We start from the raw sequence: 14,302 nt of genomic DNA, 5'->3' as shown, positions 1-14,302 counted from the left end.
ACCTATGCTCGAAAGGGAATTTTTTTTTAAAGAAAGCATTATTTTCATTATGTATTGAGTACTGCTATATACCGACTGATATATACCGATTTAGATATGTACGATCGCTGATGTATACTTATTCCAAACTGTTTAGGGGGCAGGGCACTCTGTCAGGATATACGTCTGCGCGCCTTTAGTCCCTGCCTCCTCTCGCGTGTGTACGAAGAATTAATAAATCAAATCAAATCAAATCAAAGGTGGTGCTCATAGCTGTGGCCATATGTAATCGGAGTTCGTTGTATGTAAAGATACTATCTCCTATGCGGATAATTCTCACGAAGATTTGACGCTTGGCTATGGGAGACAATCAGCTGCAAGCCAGGTCTGCTAAAAGCGGGTTTCGCTCTAATTAAACGAAACAGCTGCTCCAGTATAAACATGTTTTGAAAATAATTCTGGCAGGCTACGGAACAGAAACGTGGATTCGAAGCGGCTTGCATTGCACCCGCCGTTTGTTCTACCACGGTCGACGTCAAATTGAGGTAATTTTTCAAGTACACGTGCTTCACCCTTTCCACTCGTAGCGCTACTTTGCTTTATAGTCCATCCTCTGTGAGGGGAATGGGTATACCGCTAACCTCCTCACCTAGCCAGCTCTCTCGATGTTACAGTCCCGTCAGCCGAGCTTCGCATCCACGAGCCGAGATCGGACCTCCGCTCTCTCACGGGCTGGGGGTCCCAACCCCGGCAAGGCGCGACCCTCCCAGCTCCAGCAGCCCACACCACGGCAGGGGGTTGCAGCGGAAGCAACAAAGCGCGACCAAAAGTGAGATGGGGGCCGAGTTGGCGGGGGATGATGGTTGGGCACCCGACGTGCCGGCGCCTCTCCCATTGGCCCGAGCGGGTCCCGGGACGCACAGCGAGCGCCGGGTCAGAGTGGGCGGAGCCTGGCTCGTTAAACTATCAGCGACACGCTCGTTGCCCGATCCAGACGTCCAAATATGGGCGAAAGGCCTTCACCTCCAATTGACGCCGAATAGCGAGAGGAAGCGGCGGCGGAGGGGCAAGTCCCGACTCTACAAGCGGGAGACACCAGGGAGCGCTGCTGCGCGGCCTAAAAGAGCCCAGCCAGTTTGTCTACGCCACGGTCCGTAGACGGTGACCAGGACCAGACCCTCCGGGACCAAGGTGCGGCGTTCAGGTGAGACGGCCGAAAAAAAAAGTTGTCACCGGTCCTTTTTTTTTTTAAAAATCTCCTTTCCTGGCAGATTCCTCGTAACCCGCTTTCCCGACGGAACGCGGCGTGAAAGGGGCGCTGGCACGTGGGAGGTCTCAATTGGCGCGCCACATTGTAATGCCATCTTCCGGGTTTCCCTAATATCGCTGATGATTGCTAATTGGTTCCAATGAGTCCGACCGGCGGAGCTCATCTAGAGAAGTTAGGCGCAATCAGGCATCGTTGCCGGCGATTCACCGTCAATGACGGCAATTTCTTCTCGTTCCTTTTGAAGGGCCGTGTCCTGATTTGGGCCCTTGGCGCCCAGCGCGCACGCTAGCCAACTCGGCTGACGGTCCAGACATAGTCGCGCTGACGCCCTGGCCGTGTGTGTGCGTGGTTTTCCCGTGCTTCTTCATGCGCGTCCACGATTTTGGTGTTCGAAACGCTTATCCGTCTCCACGTATTTCTTTTCTTTTTTTTTTGCTCGACGTATATAAAGTAAAACTTGGACTTTACCTCCGTCGAGAGGCTGCAAAAGTCTCCGCCGTTGACGCAGGACAACGTTAGCATCGCGGAGCGTCACCTACAAGGATTACAATGGCGGAACACCGGGTCTCGCTCTACTCTGTTGCAGTGTGTGCAGTGTCGATTGGAGTTTTTGGTACTTACTGCGCGCCGATTTTCCGTGGGCACTTAGAAACATTGGTACCGGATGATACGGCGCTAAGACGACATAAACGTGGCATAACGGAATATTGGCGCTACCACGACCTCAAGTCGCCATGAGGTATGTTCTTTCGAAGTCCGGCATATTCGCTATTTTTTTCATTTTTTTGGTCGACTTTCCTGTACTATGCAGCACAGCTCGAGAGTATATGGTGGTTTTCCTAATTTAATGGAACCCTTCTGAAGTTCTTCAAGTGTTCGGAGGAACGACTGCAAGTATAGGTGGGTGATTTAATTGCTGTAGCTCAAATTTTCGAAAACATATGAAACAATTAGACGTAAAGCAGACGGAAGGAGCGCAAGTTGCACATACAAGGTACAGATGTCGCTGATGTCAGAGGGCGCTGCTTAACTGAGCCAAGATGTGCCAAGAAAAAGGAAAAAAAAAAGGACGCGAGCGGGTACCGGAGTAAGGAGGTTGTGTGCACTTGGACAGTATGATCATGAAAGATTGTTGCCCGAATTTCGCAAGTGAGCAAGACAGTTCTAAGGGCAAATTCACGAAATTTTTCATACGTAGCAAGTGCTCTTTACCAATGGCCGGCCTCCATCGCTAATAATATGTTCATCAGTAAGGATGGATGAAATTTTTTTCATGCGAGCGATTCTAGCTTAAGAGGTTTTTTGTGAACAGTGGCTCTGAAACTCAAAAAGGTCGTTACTCATACAGGGCATCCTGCCTCTTTAGAAATCGTTGCATCCCCAACAGCGAAGCCTACGTGAGAAGGTTGAAACTGACGAGTGGCATACTGCGTTGGAGGACTACTATTAGCCGTAATATTTACGGTTTTTAGAGAAATTGTATGGCTTTACGAACAATTCCCTATATAGAAAGAAAGAAAATATGAAGACATGAAGTCACCGCTTTGTTCACTCTTACTGGAGCTAGAACTAAAACCATACCTCAGACTATTGGACTCTCACATTTCGTCCCGTAGTGAAGAAAATGGTAAAGAAAGGGGGTATGTATATTGACAGATTTTTTCTTCCTGTAGCCATTGACATCTGTCTGCGGCAAAAGCTAAGGTCAGAAATTGAAACAGCTACATCGTAGACAAGCGTAATGGCCGAGCCTATACTTCGTTTCAGCCTCAGTCGCTAGGGGCGCTTAAAACAGTGAGCTGATGCTTTGTCGCGTGGTTTCGCTAAGTAAGCTTTGTGAAATCTCCAGTGAAATCTTAATTTCCATTCTGCTTGTATGTTGGCCGCAGAAAATTTCCGTTTGGCAGAAATTCACCAGCGCCTTCCGTGTTTAATAGTATACTAAGAAGTATCATTAAGTTACCCTCGAATGGTATATTACTGAACTTCTCGAATCGCGAATAAGCATAGGTCGGTAGAAAGAAGTGGATATTCACTCACATACACGCACGCACACACGCTCACACACGCCAGCACTCGCTCACTTTTATATTCGCGTATGCACTGATGCGCACCAATACTCATTCACGTTCATACTCACACTTATTCACCCTCGCTGACATTCGCTCGCATTCTTTTCTATTAAGGTTAAAATAGAGTTGTCGTTTGCTGGCGATGGCGACTCCTGTTCACTTGGTTAATCATACAGTATAAAAAAATAACAAAAAGAGTATAAATTCTTCGGTTAGGCAATACTTAAATGAAACAGAGCATTTAACGACACTAAAGTCATGCTCACTTCAACTCGCTCTCACTTGCGCCCACTCACGCTCATACTCATGTTCGTTTGCAGTCACCACCAGTCACTCGCGTTCACACTCGCTTCTAGTCCCGCACTTCCTCACTCACTCATACACTCGCGACCTTGAAACGAGGGCGAGTAAGTGTACTCATGAGTGAGTATGCCGACCTATGCGAGTGAGTCAGTGCTATCGTTAACGGAGACATGGCTCGTTAGGGACGGATTAAAAAGCAAAAAAAAAAAAAAAACGAATGATTGGTGGGGACGTCACCCAGCAGTTTAATTCAATTCAGTTTTATGTCCTTCTCCAGAAAGGACAAGCAGGAACTAAGACCTAACGGCTCAGCCTAGTTCTGGCAACTATAGGCTTTCCACGACGCCATAGATTTTGTCAGCGCCTGCTGGTGGCTCTCGTAAGTAGGCGAAGACTCAGCTTAGCATCACTCGTAGTCTTCCGGCCCAAAATTGGTCAGAAATGCGATAATACTGTGAAACTGGCGACTGACAAACAGGGCTGCAACCTCAGTTAGAGCGCGCAATTTCAGAAAGAGTATTTTGTTTTTCATTTCCCCTATTAAAAATCAACTTCTCTTCCGTCCAAGAAACAAATTTTACGGTTTTGGAAGCAACACTTACTACAGCCTAAACGTAGGGCCCTATAACGCAAAACTATTCCAATATGTTCTTATTCCAATCTCCTGACGTCATATTTGCGTAAACACCGACGCAAGCATCGGACGGTCATCCACTGGGTTGTCTGAACAGACCAATCAAATGCTCTCCTCGTTCATATGAGGTCACTTTTGTTTGCTTGAAAGACGAATAAGATTGCCTGCACTGAGCGGCTTGTTTTACCTTATTGACTGACAAGAGGCGAGGAACACGCTCAAGTGGAGAGAGATTCGATGGGGCCTAGCCACTGCACTGAAAATCGATAACTGGATGAAGAGGGTGGTGCCGGCGTCTGCGATTGGTCTGGTTTCCTTTACTTATCTTGCGGTGTCTAGTCGAAAATTGCGGTGGCATGCAACGGAAGGTTAAGAATGCGACTAAATAGGATCCTCAGCACAGAAATGTTTGCTAATTGAGGTCGTAAACGTGCCGAAAGCGCTCGAAAACGTGACATGGCCACGCAAAAATGTTATTATACGTAAATAGACCCATGCTCTCCGGCAGGTGCGAGTAGCGAGTGCCTGAGCGAACGGAGGCTGCCATCTATTATTAATTTAGGAACCGGGCAGCTGACGGTTATTCAGAAGAAAAATCAGTTTTGTTCGGCATATTAATGCATCTTTAAAGCGTACACGTCACTTTGACGCAGTGAGTTCTTGCGGTTTTGTGACGTCGTGTGACGGGCAGGTGAAGTGGGTGCAGCTCGGAAACTTGTTACCAATAGCCGAGGGTTAAGGCCGAAATGGCGTCGAATCAGAAATAACTATTTTTCTTTTGTTCGGTCAAATCATGTATAATTGGCGTGTACATGTCATATCAGATGGGGAGCTTTCACGGTTTTCGTAACGCCGCGTAACAGACAGGTGAAGTAGGGGCGGTCCAAAGAAGTTTTTGACCGATCGCGGAGCATTGATTGCAGAAATGGAATAGAAAAGTTTGGAATAGTTTTACGTTATAGCGCCCTTATTCAGCGTTAACCTTACATGTCCCCTTAGAGGCGGAGTCATACGACTGCCGTAATTCTGCGGACGAGCATGACGCGGACTCAGTGCCACCGAATGACGTCGCGCACAGCTCTTTGCGCACGATTGGTTAGAGGCGCCATTTGTTGCAATTCAGCCACGTCAAGCTTGCCTGCAGACTGAATAAGCCATTCCGGCCGTCGTGTGAACCCGAGTAGCACGGGTGGCGCTCGATGTTACTCACCTTCTGTTTCTGGAGTACGAGATTACAACCGTAAAAAGAAAACGTAACGGAGCTAGAGAAGAAATAGGGGAAATTAACCGTTGTGTTTAGTTTAAACGTAAATATAGTAAGGACTAAAGAAGTGAAAGTGGACGAAAAGACAACTCGCCGCCGATGGGAGCTCAACGCAAATTCACTGCATTACGCAAAGCACCACGTGCGTTATCACACGTCTATCAACGTATACGTTTATCACACTAAGAGTGAAAGTCTCTATCGAGAAGTTCTCATTTGCAACGAGGTCAGTGGATGTCTGGTGTATACATGCTTTAAATGAACAAACAATTACTCGTGACGCAGTAGAATCAACAATCGTGACAAATGCTGGCGTCTTTAAGGAAGCGTCGAAGTACTTTGGTAGCTTTGTGATGCACTTTTTAAGACCATGACCCTAAAGAACTTGGCAAGTGAGAAAGGCTGATGGGATTTAACCAAACGCAGTTCTGTTCAAGTCTTTCTTCGCATAATTGTAACTAACAAACAATCGAGCCCTCGGATCCCCTTGTTATTTGCCGTTCGGAGTATTGGGAGTAATTCGTAGTTACGCTCGCACGCAGCAACCGGCTCGCGAGCCAAGCTTCGAGAGGCATTCATCCAGCGGCAGCTGGATCGGGTCGTGCGCCTGAGCAGCAGCGGCTGCGTCACAGTCGGCCCAATGCTGCAGGACGAGTCGGAGTTGCAGCAGCCCGTCGACGATGACCCGCAGGCCGACGAGGACGCACGGGGGCACTTCCACAGCATCCAGGTGATGCTGGGGCTGCACCAGCAGCACCAGCAGCACCAGCAGCACACAGGCTCCTCTCCGCCGCATCCCCAGCAGCAGCAGCAGCATCAGGTGGGCGCTCGGCTCTGGACGGACGCCCTGTCCACGCCTGAGCTTTTCTTTTACTTAATTTCCTGAACGCCCGCGAGTAACATACATACATACATACATACATACATACATACATACATACATACATACATACATACATACATACATACATACATACATACATACATACATACATACATACATACATACATACATACATACATACATACATACATACATACATACATACATACATACATACATACATACATAAGGAAGGAACGAAGGAAGGAAGGAAAGGGAAGGACCGGAGGGGGTTAACCAGAATGGAAAAGTCGTCTTGCTACCCTATACTTCGGAAGGGAGGGGCAGTTGAAAGATAAGAAAGTAGAGAGCGAGACAGCGAACACAGACGCACGAACACTTCTGGTCGCGATCCCCACGCACTATCAAAACACCTGTGCCGCGTGTAGCACAATGAACACCAATTCAGTTTACAGTCGTTTGCGCAGGTCTGTTATCGTTTAAAGTCTGTATATAGCAGTGCCTTCGTCGCCATCTGCTGCGACTTCAAAGGGCTTATTGCCAATCGACGAGAACGTCGTGTACGCATTTAACACTTCGAGAAAGGGGGAAAAAGCGAAGGAGGGCTGCGAGTTCAACGAGACAAGCGTTCGACTGCTCAACACACAGGGATGGCAGATAAAGAGAGGGAAAGACAAGTGAGAAAGAAAAGCCCACTGTACACCTACGAGAGGATATACGCAGCACAATGGCAAGCGGCCAGTGCGCATTGCACGCTCGTATAGCTGGAACAACGGCTTGGGCCGCTTTTGTGGACACCGTGACAATTCGAGCATCCTTCTTTCGCCTATAGCAATCACCAACATAAATTCTTTCTTAACGTATAATTTCCGCTCATTGCTTCACGTAGAGTCTAGCTGGTTAAAAGGACTGGAGTTCTATGCCTGTTCTATGCCTGTTCTATGCTTTTAACGTACTGCTTAAGAGCGCTGTTTTCAAGAGAGTGAATACGGTGAATGATGTAGCTTTTTTGAAGGGTTGCAAGTGCCGCTTTTGTCCGAAGACATCGGAGTACAGGGAAAGGAGGAGCGAAACGTTAAGTGTGAAGTTGATGGATCTGACATTAAATTGAGGACGTCAGCGTGGCTCTATGGATTAATAAAACTTCTTGGGCAAGTTGTTAGAAATGTTAACATTGTTTTTGGGCGCTAGGGTAAACATCCGCTTTGTGTGTGTGTGCCGTTTCCTTCGTATGTCTGCTATAGTTCCCAAAGGAAAGAAATAGGACACAAATACATAAAGCGTTTGTCTACTGTAGAGCACAAAAACAATGTTTAGTTGGCTCTATGAATGGTTTTTCACAAAAGTACCTTTGTATTGTTTCTTAAAATAGTGGGTGAATGCGCTCGATACAATGCTGGTTTGATGTGTGACTGAATTGGATGGAGGCGAATAGTTGTGGGAGAAGAACGGAGACTCGTAATGAAACCTAAGCGATATCCGTTGCGTCCACTGTAAGAAAGGTGCGGTTGCTTGATTGTTGACGGCTTATCAGTGACCGATGCCAGCGAGACGCTCGGTGAGATTATGCTAATTGGGAAGCATAAAAAAAGAAAGAAAAGAACCAAGGAGACGCTATGCATCTCAAAACACTTTTCAGCTTTTGCGCTACCTGAAAGAAACTGCGAGAACGCCTTTAGATAACGCCTTCGTGCTAGTAAACTTTGCCAAGAATATCGTATTTAACTTGCTTGCTCTCGGTTATCAATCCAGAGTAATTGATGGAAGGAAATGACGCTTTATTTAGGTTTATGTTTGCAAGTAAGGCATTCTTGTGGCGCTGGTCATATACTTGCTCATTTTACTCTAGGAGACTCCCTTCGAAATTCGCCTATTCCTCATAACCTGTCCATTATTTTCACTCAAAAGACCTTCAAGGAATCGGCATTCTTCGCACCTACTTTCGAGTTAATTTGTTACCTTACTGTTTAATTCTGAAAATTCGTAAGCAACCATGCATACCAGTTCGCAGTTATGTGCAGTTTGCTTGTAAATGGCCCGAGGTATCACCCAAATTGTGTGGTTTAAGACACAGTGTTTAACTCTGATTTTATTACACTTGGAAACGCCGAGTGCAAGGATAGAAGGCGCTTAGAGTTACGAAATATTTTTAAAAGAAATATCACACAATACCGTAAGGGTTTTGGACCTAATCGACTAAACGGATGCTCTACCAAACTACATTGCCTTGAACACGCAATTGACATGGGATTAAAACGTACTTCTCATACTTGATCAGGGTTTGCAGCTATGCCAATGTGATATGTTTTGCTTAATTGGGTATGCTTCATTTATTGCTGCAAACGAAGTCGATGGAAACAAATACAATACGCAAGGATATTGCTTTTGTAGAACAAGTTTCTGCTGCAGCAGCATGCGCCATCACGTTTAATAAAGCGGCGAAGCGTTAAACTGTAATGCCAAACAAGTACAAGAAAAAGAAAATCGACGGATTCCACGCACTGTGGGGATCGATGTAAGCGAAGCTTTGTATGCTGTTTGCTTTGATTGACGATAATTAGCGGTGATGTTGACGGCGAATTCGTATTGGATTGGATTGGATTGGAGAAACTTTAATTATGCCTGCAGTTGGGCGCTCGCGCGCCCCGACGAGGGCCTACGTCATCCTCGAAGGTGCCGTTACTCGGCGCGGGTCTCCGCTCGCCGTTGCCGGCTCGCTGGGTCCGTGCCTTTCGAGCGCCTCGAGGACCTGCTGGACGGCCCAGAGCTGATCGTCTCGGTCGTAGCTCTTCGCGGCTGCCTCGAGCCGCGGTGGGAGTGCTCTTGAGTTAGCGTCTTCTGGATATTTAATGCAGTCCCACAAGATGTGCGTGTAGTCTGCGGTCCCCCTCCGGCAGACTCTGCACATATCTGTCGGATATGTCTCGGGGTACATGCGATTTAACAGTTTCGGGCTCGGCAGCGATCCGGTCTGGAGCTGTCTCAGTACTACCGCCTCCGCTCGACTCAGTCTCGGGTGCGGGGGTGGAAGAGTCCTGCGAGCCAAGCGGTAGGCCTTCGTGATTTCATTGTAATCCGTCATGCGGTCCTTGGTTCCGAACCATGTCGGACGGTCTGTCGCCGGGGCGCGGTTGGTTAGCGCTCGCGCCGCGGCGTGTGCCGTCTCGTTATGGTTCTCATTGCGTTCCGACGCGTCGCCCGCGTGCGCCGGGAACCACTTGAGTCGTACTTTTCGTTCGTCTAGTTTTACCGCTCGCAGTACGCGCTCAGCCTCCCTGCAGATTCGCCCTTTGGCGAAGTTTCGCACCGCCTGTCTTGAGTCACTCAGCACCGTGTGGCAGTCTGCGTCGGCGATGGCCAGGGCGATGGCTACCTCCTCCGCTTGCTCCGCTTCGGTGCTTCTCACGCTCGCTGCCGTCCTCGTGGCGCCGGTTGACGCCTCTATGACGACCGCTGCGAAGGCGTTCCGTTGGTAGTCGGCCGCGTCCACGTACCGCGCGTGTTCGTCGTTGGCATGCTGGTCGATGAGAGCCTTGGCCCTCGCCGCTCTTCTTCCCTTGTTGAACTCGGGATTCATGTTCCTCGGTATGGGGTCGATTCTGGTCTGGCGTCGGACCTCTTCGGGGACGGGGAGCTTCATCTCCACCTCGTTCGAGCGTCTTATTCCCAGATCGTCCAGTATCTTCCTCCCGGCTTTGGTCATGGACAGCCGCTCCAGTTGAGAGGTCCGTTGCGCTTCGGCTATTTCGTCGAGCGTATTGTGTAGCCCGAGTTGTAACAAGCGGGCCGTGCTTGTGGACTCGAACAGGCCCAGCGCTGTCTTGTACGCTCTTCTGATGAGCACGTTGATTTTGTTTCGTTCGTGTTGCAGCCATCTGTGGTAGGCTGCAACGTACGCGACGTGGCCGATGATGAAAGATTGGACGAGCCTAATTAGGCTCTCCTCTCTCATGCCAGCCTTTCTGGAAGTGACTCGTTTGAGGAGTCGAATCGCGTTGGCTGTTTTTGCCTTGAGACGGGTGATGGTTTCGCCGTTCCTTCCGTGCTTTTCGATGACCATGCCTAGGATCCTAATTTTGCCGACCTCGGGGATTACGTTGCCGGATTTGGTCACGATTCTGATTTTTTCGTTTTCGCGTTGTCTAGTCTTGCCTCTGCTGTATTTGGTAGGTGGGAGTATGAGAAGCTCCGATTTGCTCGGCGAACATCTCAGTCCGGTGCCTTCCAGCTGGTCTTCTATTGCGTCGACGGCGGCTTGCAGCGCGCCCTCGATGTGGGCGTCGCTGCCACCGGTCACCCATATCGTGATATCGTCCGCGTAGATGGTGTGCCTGACGTCTTCGATGCACCCGAGCTTTTCGGCCACTCCGATCATTACCAGGTTGAACAGCATTGGCGAAATGACCGATCCCTGTGGTGTTCCGGTGCTCCCGAGCTTCTTCTCTTGCGTCTGTAGGTCGCCTGCTCGTAGCTCGACAGTCCTGTCCGTGAGGAAGTCCTTGATGTAGTTGTAGGATCTTTCCCCCATGTTGAGCTTGGAGACTTGGGACAGAATCGCCGAGTGTTTCACCTTATCGAAGGCGCTCTGCAGGTCGAGCCCTAGGATGGCTTTGTTGTCGCGGGCGCTGCCGCCATCATCGATGATTTGGTGTTTGAGCTGCAGCATCGCGTCCTGCGTGCTGAGATGCTGTCTGAAGCCGATCAAAGTGGCCGGGTACAGCCCTTCTCGTTCCAGGTAGTCTTGCCACCTGTTGAGCAGGACGTGCTCGTAATTTCTCCAGCGTTTAGTCCAATACGATAGTGGCGAGTTGATGTTACACGCTACCTTGCGTGCACCACTGCTGTTTGTCCGTGTAGTCCGCAGAACACACAGGGAGACGTATTTGCTCGGGGCGTTGTGCGTAATTGTTCATAATGTCTGAGAGGGTCGAACATTATCATTGCCCCACATGGCACGTCGTATAGTGGTAGAGCTTTCATTTCATTTCATTATGGGGCTGTAGGTAATTCAATTAAATATACTTGTATGTACGCATTGTATACATACATTCGCGGTCTGCGCCGCGTTTTCCTGCGTGACGAAGACGCTCCTGTTCCGCGCGACGTTGCTCTCGGGCCTCGGTGTCCGCGACGCTGAGCGCACGCTTTACAGCCATTTTCTGGCACGTGCTTACGTGGTCCATCTGCAGACGTGGCCAGCACGCTGTTGAGACGGCAGCTCCAAGCGTTCTCTTCAGGCGATGGACGATTGTAATGTTGACACTATCAGAGCCCAGCACGCGAGCTCCACAGCCCAGAACCTGCATTTTCGTCGCATAGCGAGGCAAGCACAGCACGTGCCACAGGCACAAAACTGTGCAACGCTGCCGCGGCGTTGCACAGTTGCAATAAAACCAGCGGCACGCACGGCAAGACCATCGCAGCAGCGCCTGGAAAGTCGGGAGGAGAGGCAAAGAAAGCTTCGCTTTAGAAAAGTATCCAACGCAATTTCGACGTGGGTGCCGACCGGCATCGGCTTTCGACATTGCAGCTTTGTGAAAAACAATGTGACGCCGGATCACGCTCGCTTAATGCCGGTGCTATTTGGCGTGGGCAGATCTGCCCACGCCAAATAGCAGCGCCGACGCCGCAAGTGGCTCGCGAACGAAGAGACAACAGCCGAGATAAAACTATCTGAATACGCTGCTTCGCGCTCAAAATGTGCTTAATTAAGCCGAGCGTACCTTGTGTTTGAGAGAAGCCAATGAAATTCGCGCGGCCGCGCAGGAAATGCGTCGAAAAATCGTTTCTTGGAGTTTGGGCTCAATACGCGGACAGCCACGTTATAGGAACTCTGTTTTCTGATCACTTCACTAGAGCTTTTCGGTTAGGCAAGAGGGGCTAATACACAAAGAGAAGAAAAATATTAAAGGGGAAAAAATTAACTGGCATACTCTGTACGGCAAGTTGGGGGGAGGAGGAGGGGCTATGGTTGAAAAGATAAGGAAAAGACTCAGTGCCCTTCCACTCTGTGAAGAAGGATGACCAGTGAAGCTGCGTATGTGGACCCCCTAATGGTGAACTGCACTTCCGTCTTCGGGTCTGCCAGGCTCCGGGTCTGCCCGGGTCTTCGGTATCGGTGCGCGTATGGGGAGTGCTTGACGCCTACTTCACCTACGCCGCGGGTGAAGGGCACTCCCCATCCGTGGGCCGATCTCGAAGATAGTGCAATGCCGGGCCGACCCGCGGTTTAGGTGCAGTTCGCCATTAAGGGGCCCACATACACGGCTTCGCTGGTCATGCTTCTTCACAAAGTGGAAGGGCACTGGTTATTATTATTATTATTATTATTATTATTATTATTATTATTATTATTATTATTATTATTATTATTATTATTATTATTATTATTATTATTATTATTATTATTTGCTTTGAAAACATATATACATATGGCATGAAAGGGAAACCGAGGAGCAGACTGGAAACTGCTACCGGAAGGGGCACAACACCTGTCTACTCTTCAGAAAGGAGGAGACAGAAACAGAAACGGAGGATAGGAACAAGGGGAGGAAAGATGAAAGAAAGAGAAAGATGAGAAATCTCAAAAATGAAACAGAACACACACAGCACAGGTCACACACAGCACTGGTCGCACACAGTAGGGCCGGTCACTGCAGGTCACGCTACTTAAGAATGTTAAAATAGAATAGTGTCTGTGGTACTGTAATTTTAAAAATTATTTTTGAAGAATGCACTTGGAAAAGAAAAAAAAAAGCACTATTGTGGTCTCAAAAGCACACCATTGCTTTTAAAGCTTCTCTGGCTAACCTCGTCTGGGACCACGGTCCGAAACTTTTGCTTTCCACAAGAGTACGCTTGCCTCGCTAGCCGAGCGGTGGAGCAGAGCACTCTTCATTGTGCACTCGAACGAGAACATTCGCACAGGAGGTGCGCAGCTGTCTTTTTGCACCCACAAATTTCACATTCGGTACTATTTAGTCGTACACTTGACAGCCTCGACATTTCCGATACTGCAGAAATGGAATGGGTTAGTAGAAGGGGATGGAAAGTGTTACTCGCAGTTAGAGAATAAAATTCAAATAAACTTGCAGAAACATTTAACATCACTAACTTGTTATGACCTTCATCTCCAGCTGTGCAACCAGGGTGTAGTCGACTACGTTCCCGCCACGAGTATCTCCACACTGGACCCCATGGCAACCAGCATGAGCGGCCTCCTGCCAGGCCTCATGTCCATGGCACCGTGCGTAGGGATGCGAACTCGCGACCTGTCTGGTCCACTACCAAGCATGGCTTCTTCGCAGCCAATGGGGTGCCTTGGTGGCGCCGACGGGAGTTTGCCTGCTCCAGCGCCCCGCAAAGAAGGTACGCTTTCTTGACAAAGAAACGCGCGCCCAAGATGTCTCGTAATTTATTTTTTTCGCTTCCTTGCATTTTCCTGTAAAGCTTACCTATTTAATATTTTTGCGCAATACGTTCTACACAGGAACAGATGACTGCACCACTTTGGTGGCTTGCAGAGCCTTAATGAAACACCAGAAGCCCATTTGGGATTCATCTGTATGATGTGCATCCGCCATTTCTGGCTAATGTGCGTCAGCAATTCAGTCAGGGAGTTCCAGTTGCGTGACAACTGCCTGAGATCGTTCTGAAACGGCAATGTGCATTCGACACCGCGGCGTATAATCGCGGAACCGTGCGCAGCTGTAAGGATTTTAAGAGCAAACGCCCGCTAATAATGACTGCGAAAACATATTGCTAGCGAGGGCGGCCGTCCAATGACGAACAATATTTACGGACTGCGAGCTTCGTGAATTCGGCCCCAGTTAATTATATATTTATGTAGTCTTTTAGGTATTATTTCAAAAATAAAACGGCAGCAGTAATTGGTAAATAAATATTGCTCGTGTTTGGATCGGACTGCTGGTACGAT

The 14,302-nt window shown here is 48.7% G+C and overlaps 1 protein-coding gene across 2 annotated transcripts in view; it reads left to right on the top strand.

The window, feature by feature from the left end:
* Positions 1-965: 965 nt before the first annotated feature.
* LOC142572251 (uncharacterized) overlaps positions 966-14,302 on the top strand; it is a 31,839-nt gene continuing 18,502 nt past the window's right edge. The window contains exons 1-3 of one of the 2 annotated variants that reach the window (XM_075681224.1): positions 966-1,183; positions 6,065-6,342; positions 13,503-13,734. In XM_075681224.1, coding sequence (XP_075537339.1) covers positions 6,163-6,342; positions 13,503-13,734 — 412 coding nt within the window. In that variant the 5' untranslated portion in view covers positions 966-1,183; positions 6,065-6,162. Of the gene's footprint in view, positions 1,184-1,597; positions 1,989-6,064; positions 6,343-13,502; positions 13,735-14,302 lie in introns of those variants that run through there. The other variant, XM_075681225.1, reaches the window with a different exon arrangement.

This window comes from Dermacentor variabilis, chromosome 2 (assembly GCF_050947875.1).
Source record: "Dermacentor variabilis isolate Ectoservices chromosome 2, ASM5094787v1, whole genome shotgun sequence".
NCBI lineage: Eukaryota > Metazoa > Arthropoda > Arachnida > Ixodida > Ixodidae > Dermacentor > Dermacentor variabilis.
This window is presented reverse-complemented; position numbering and strand designations above follow the sequence as displayed.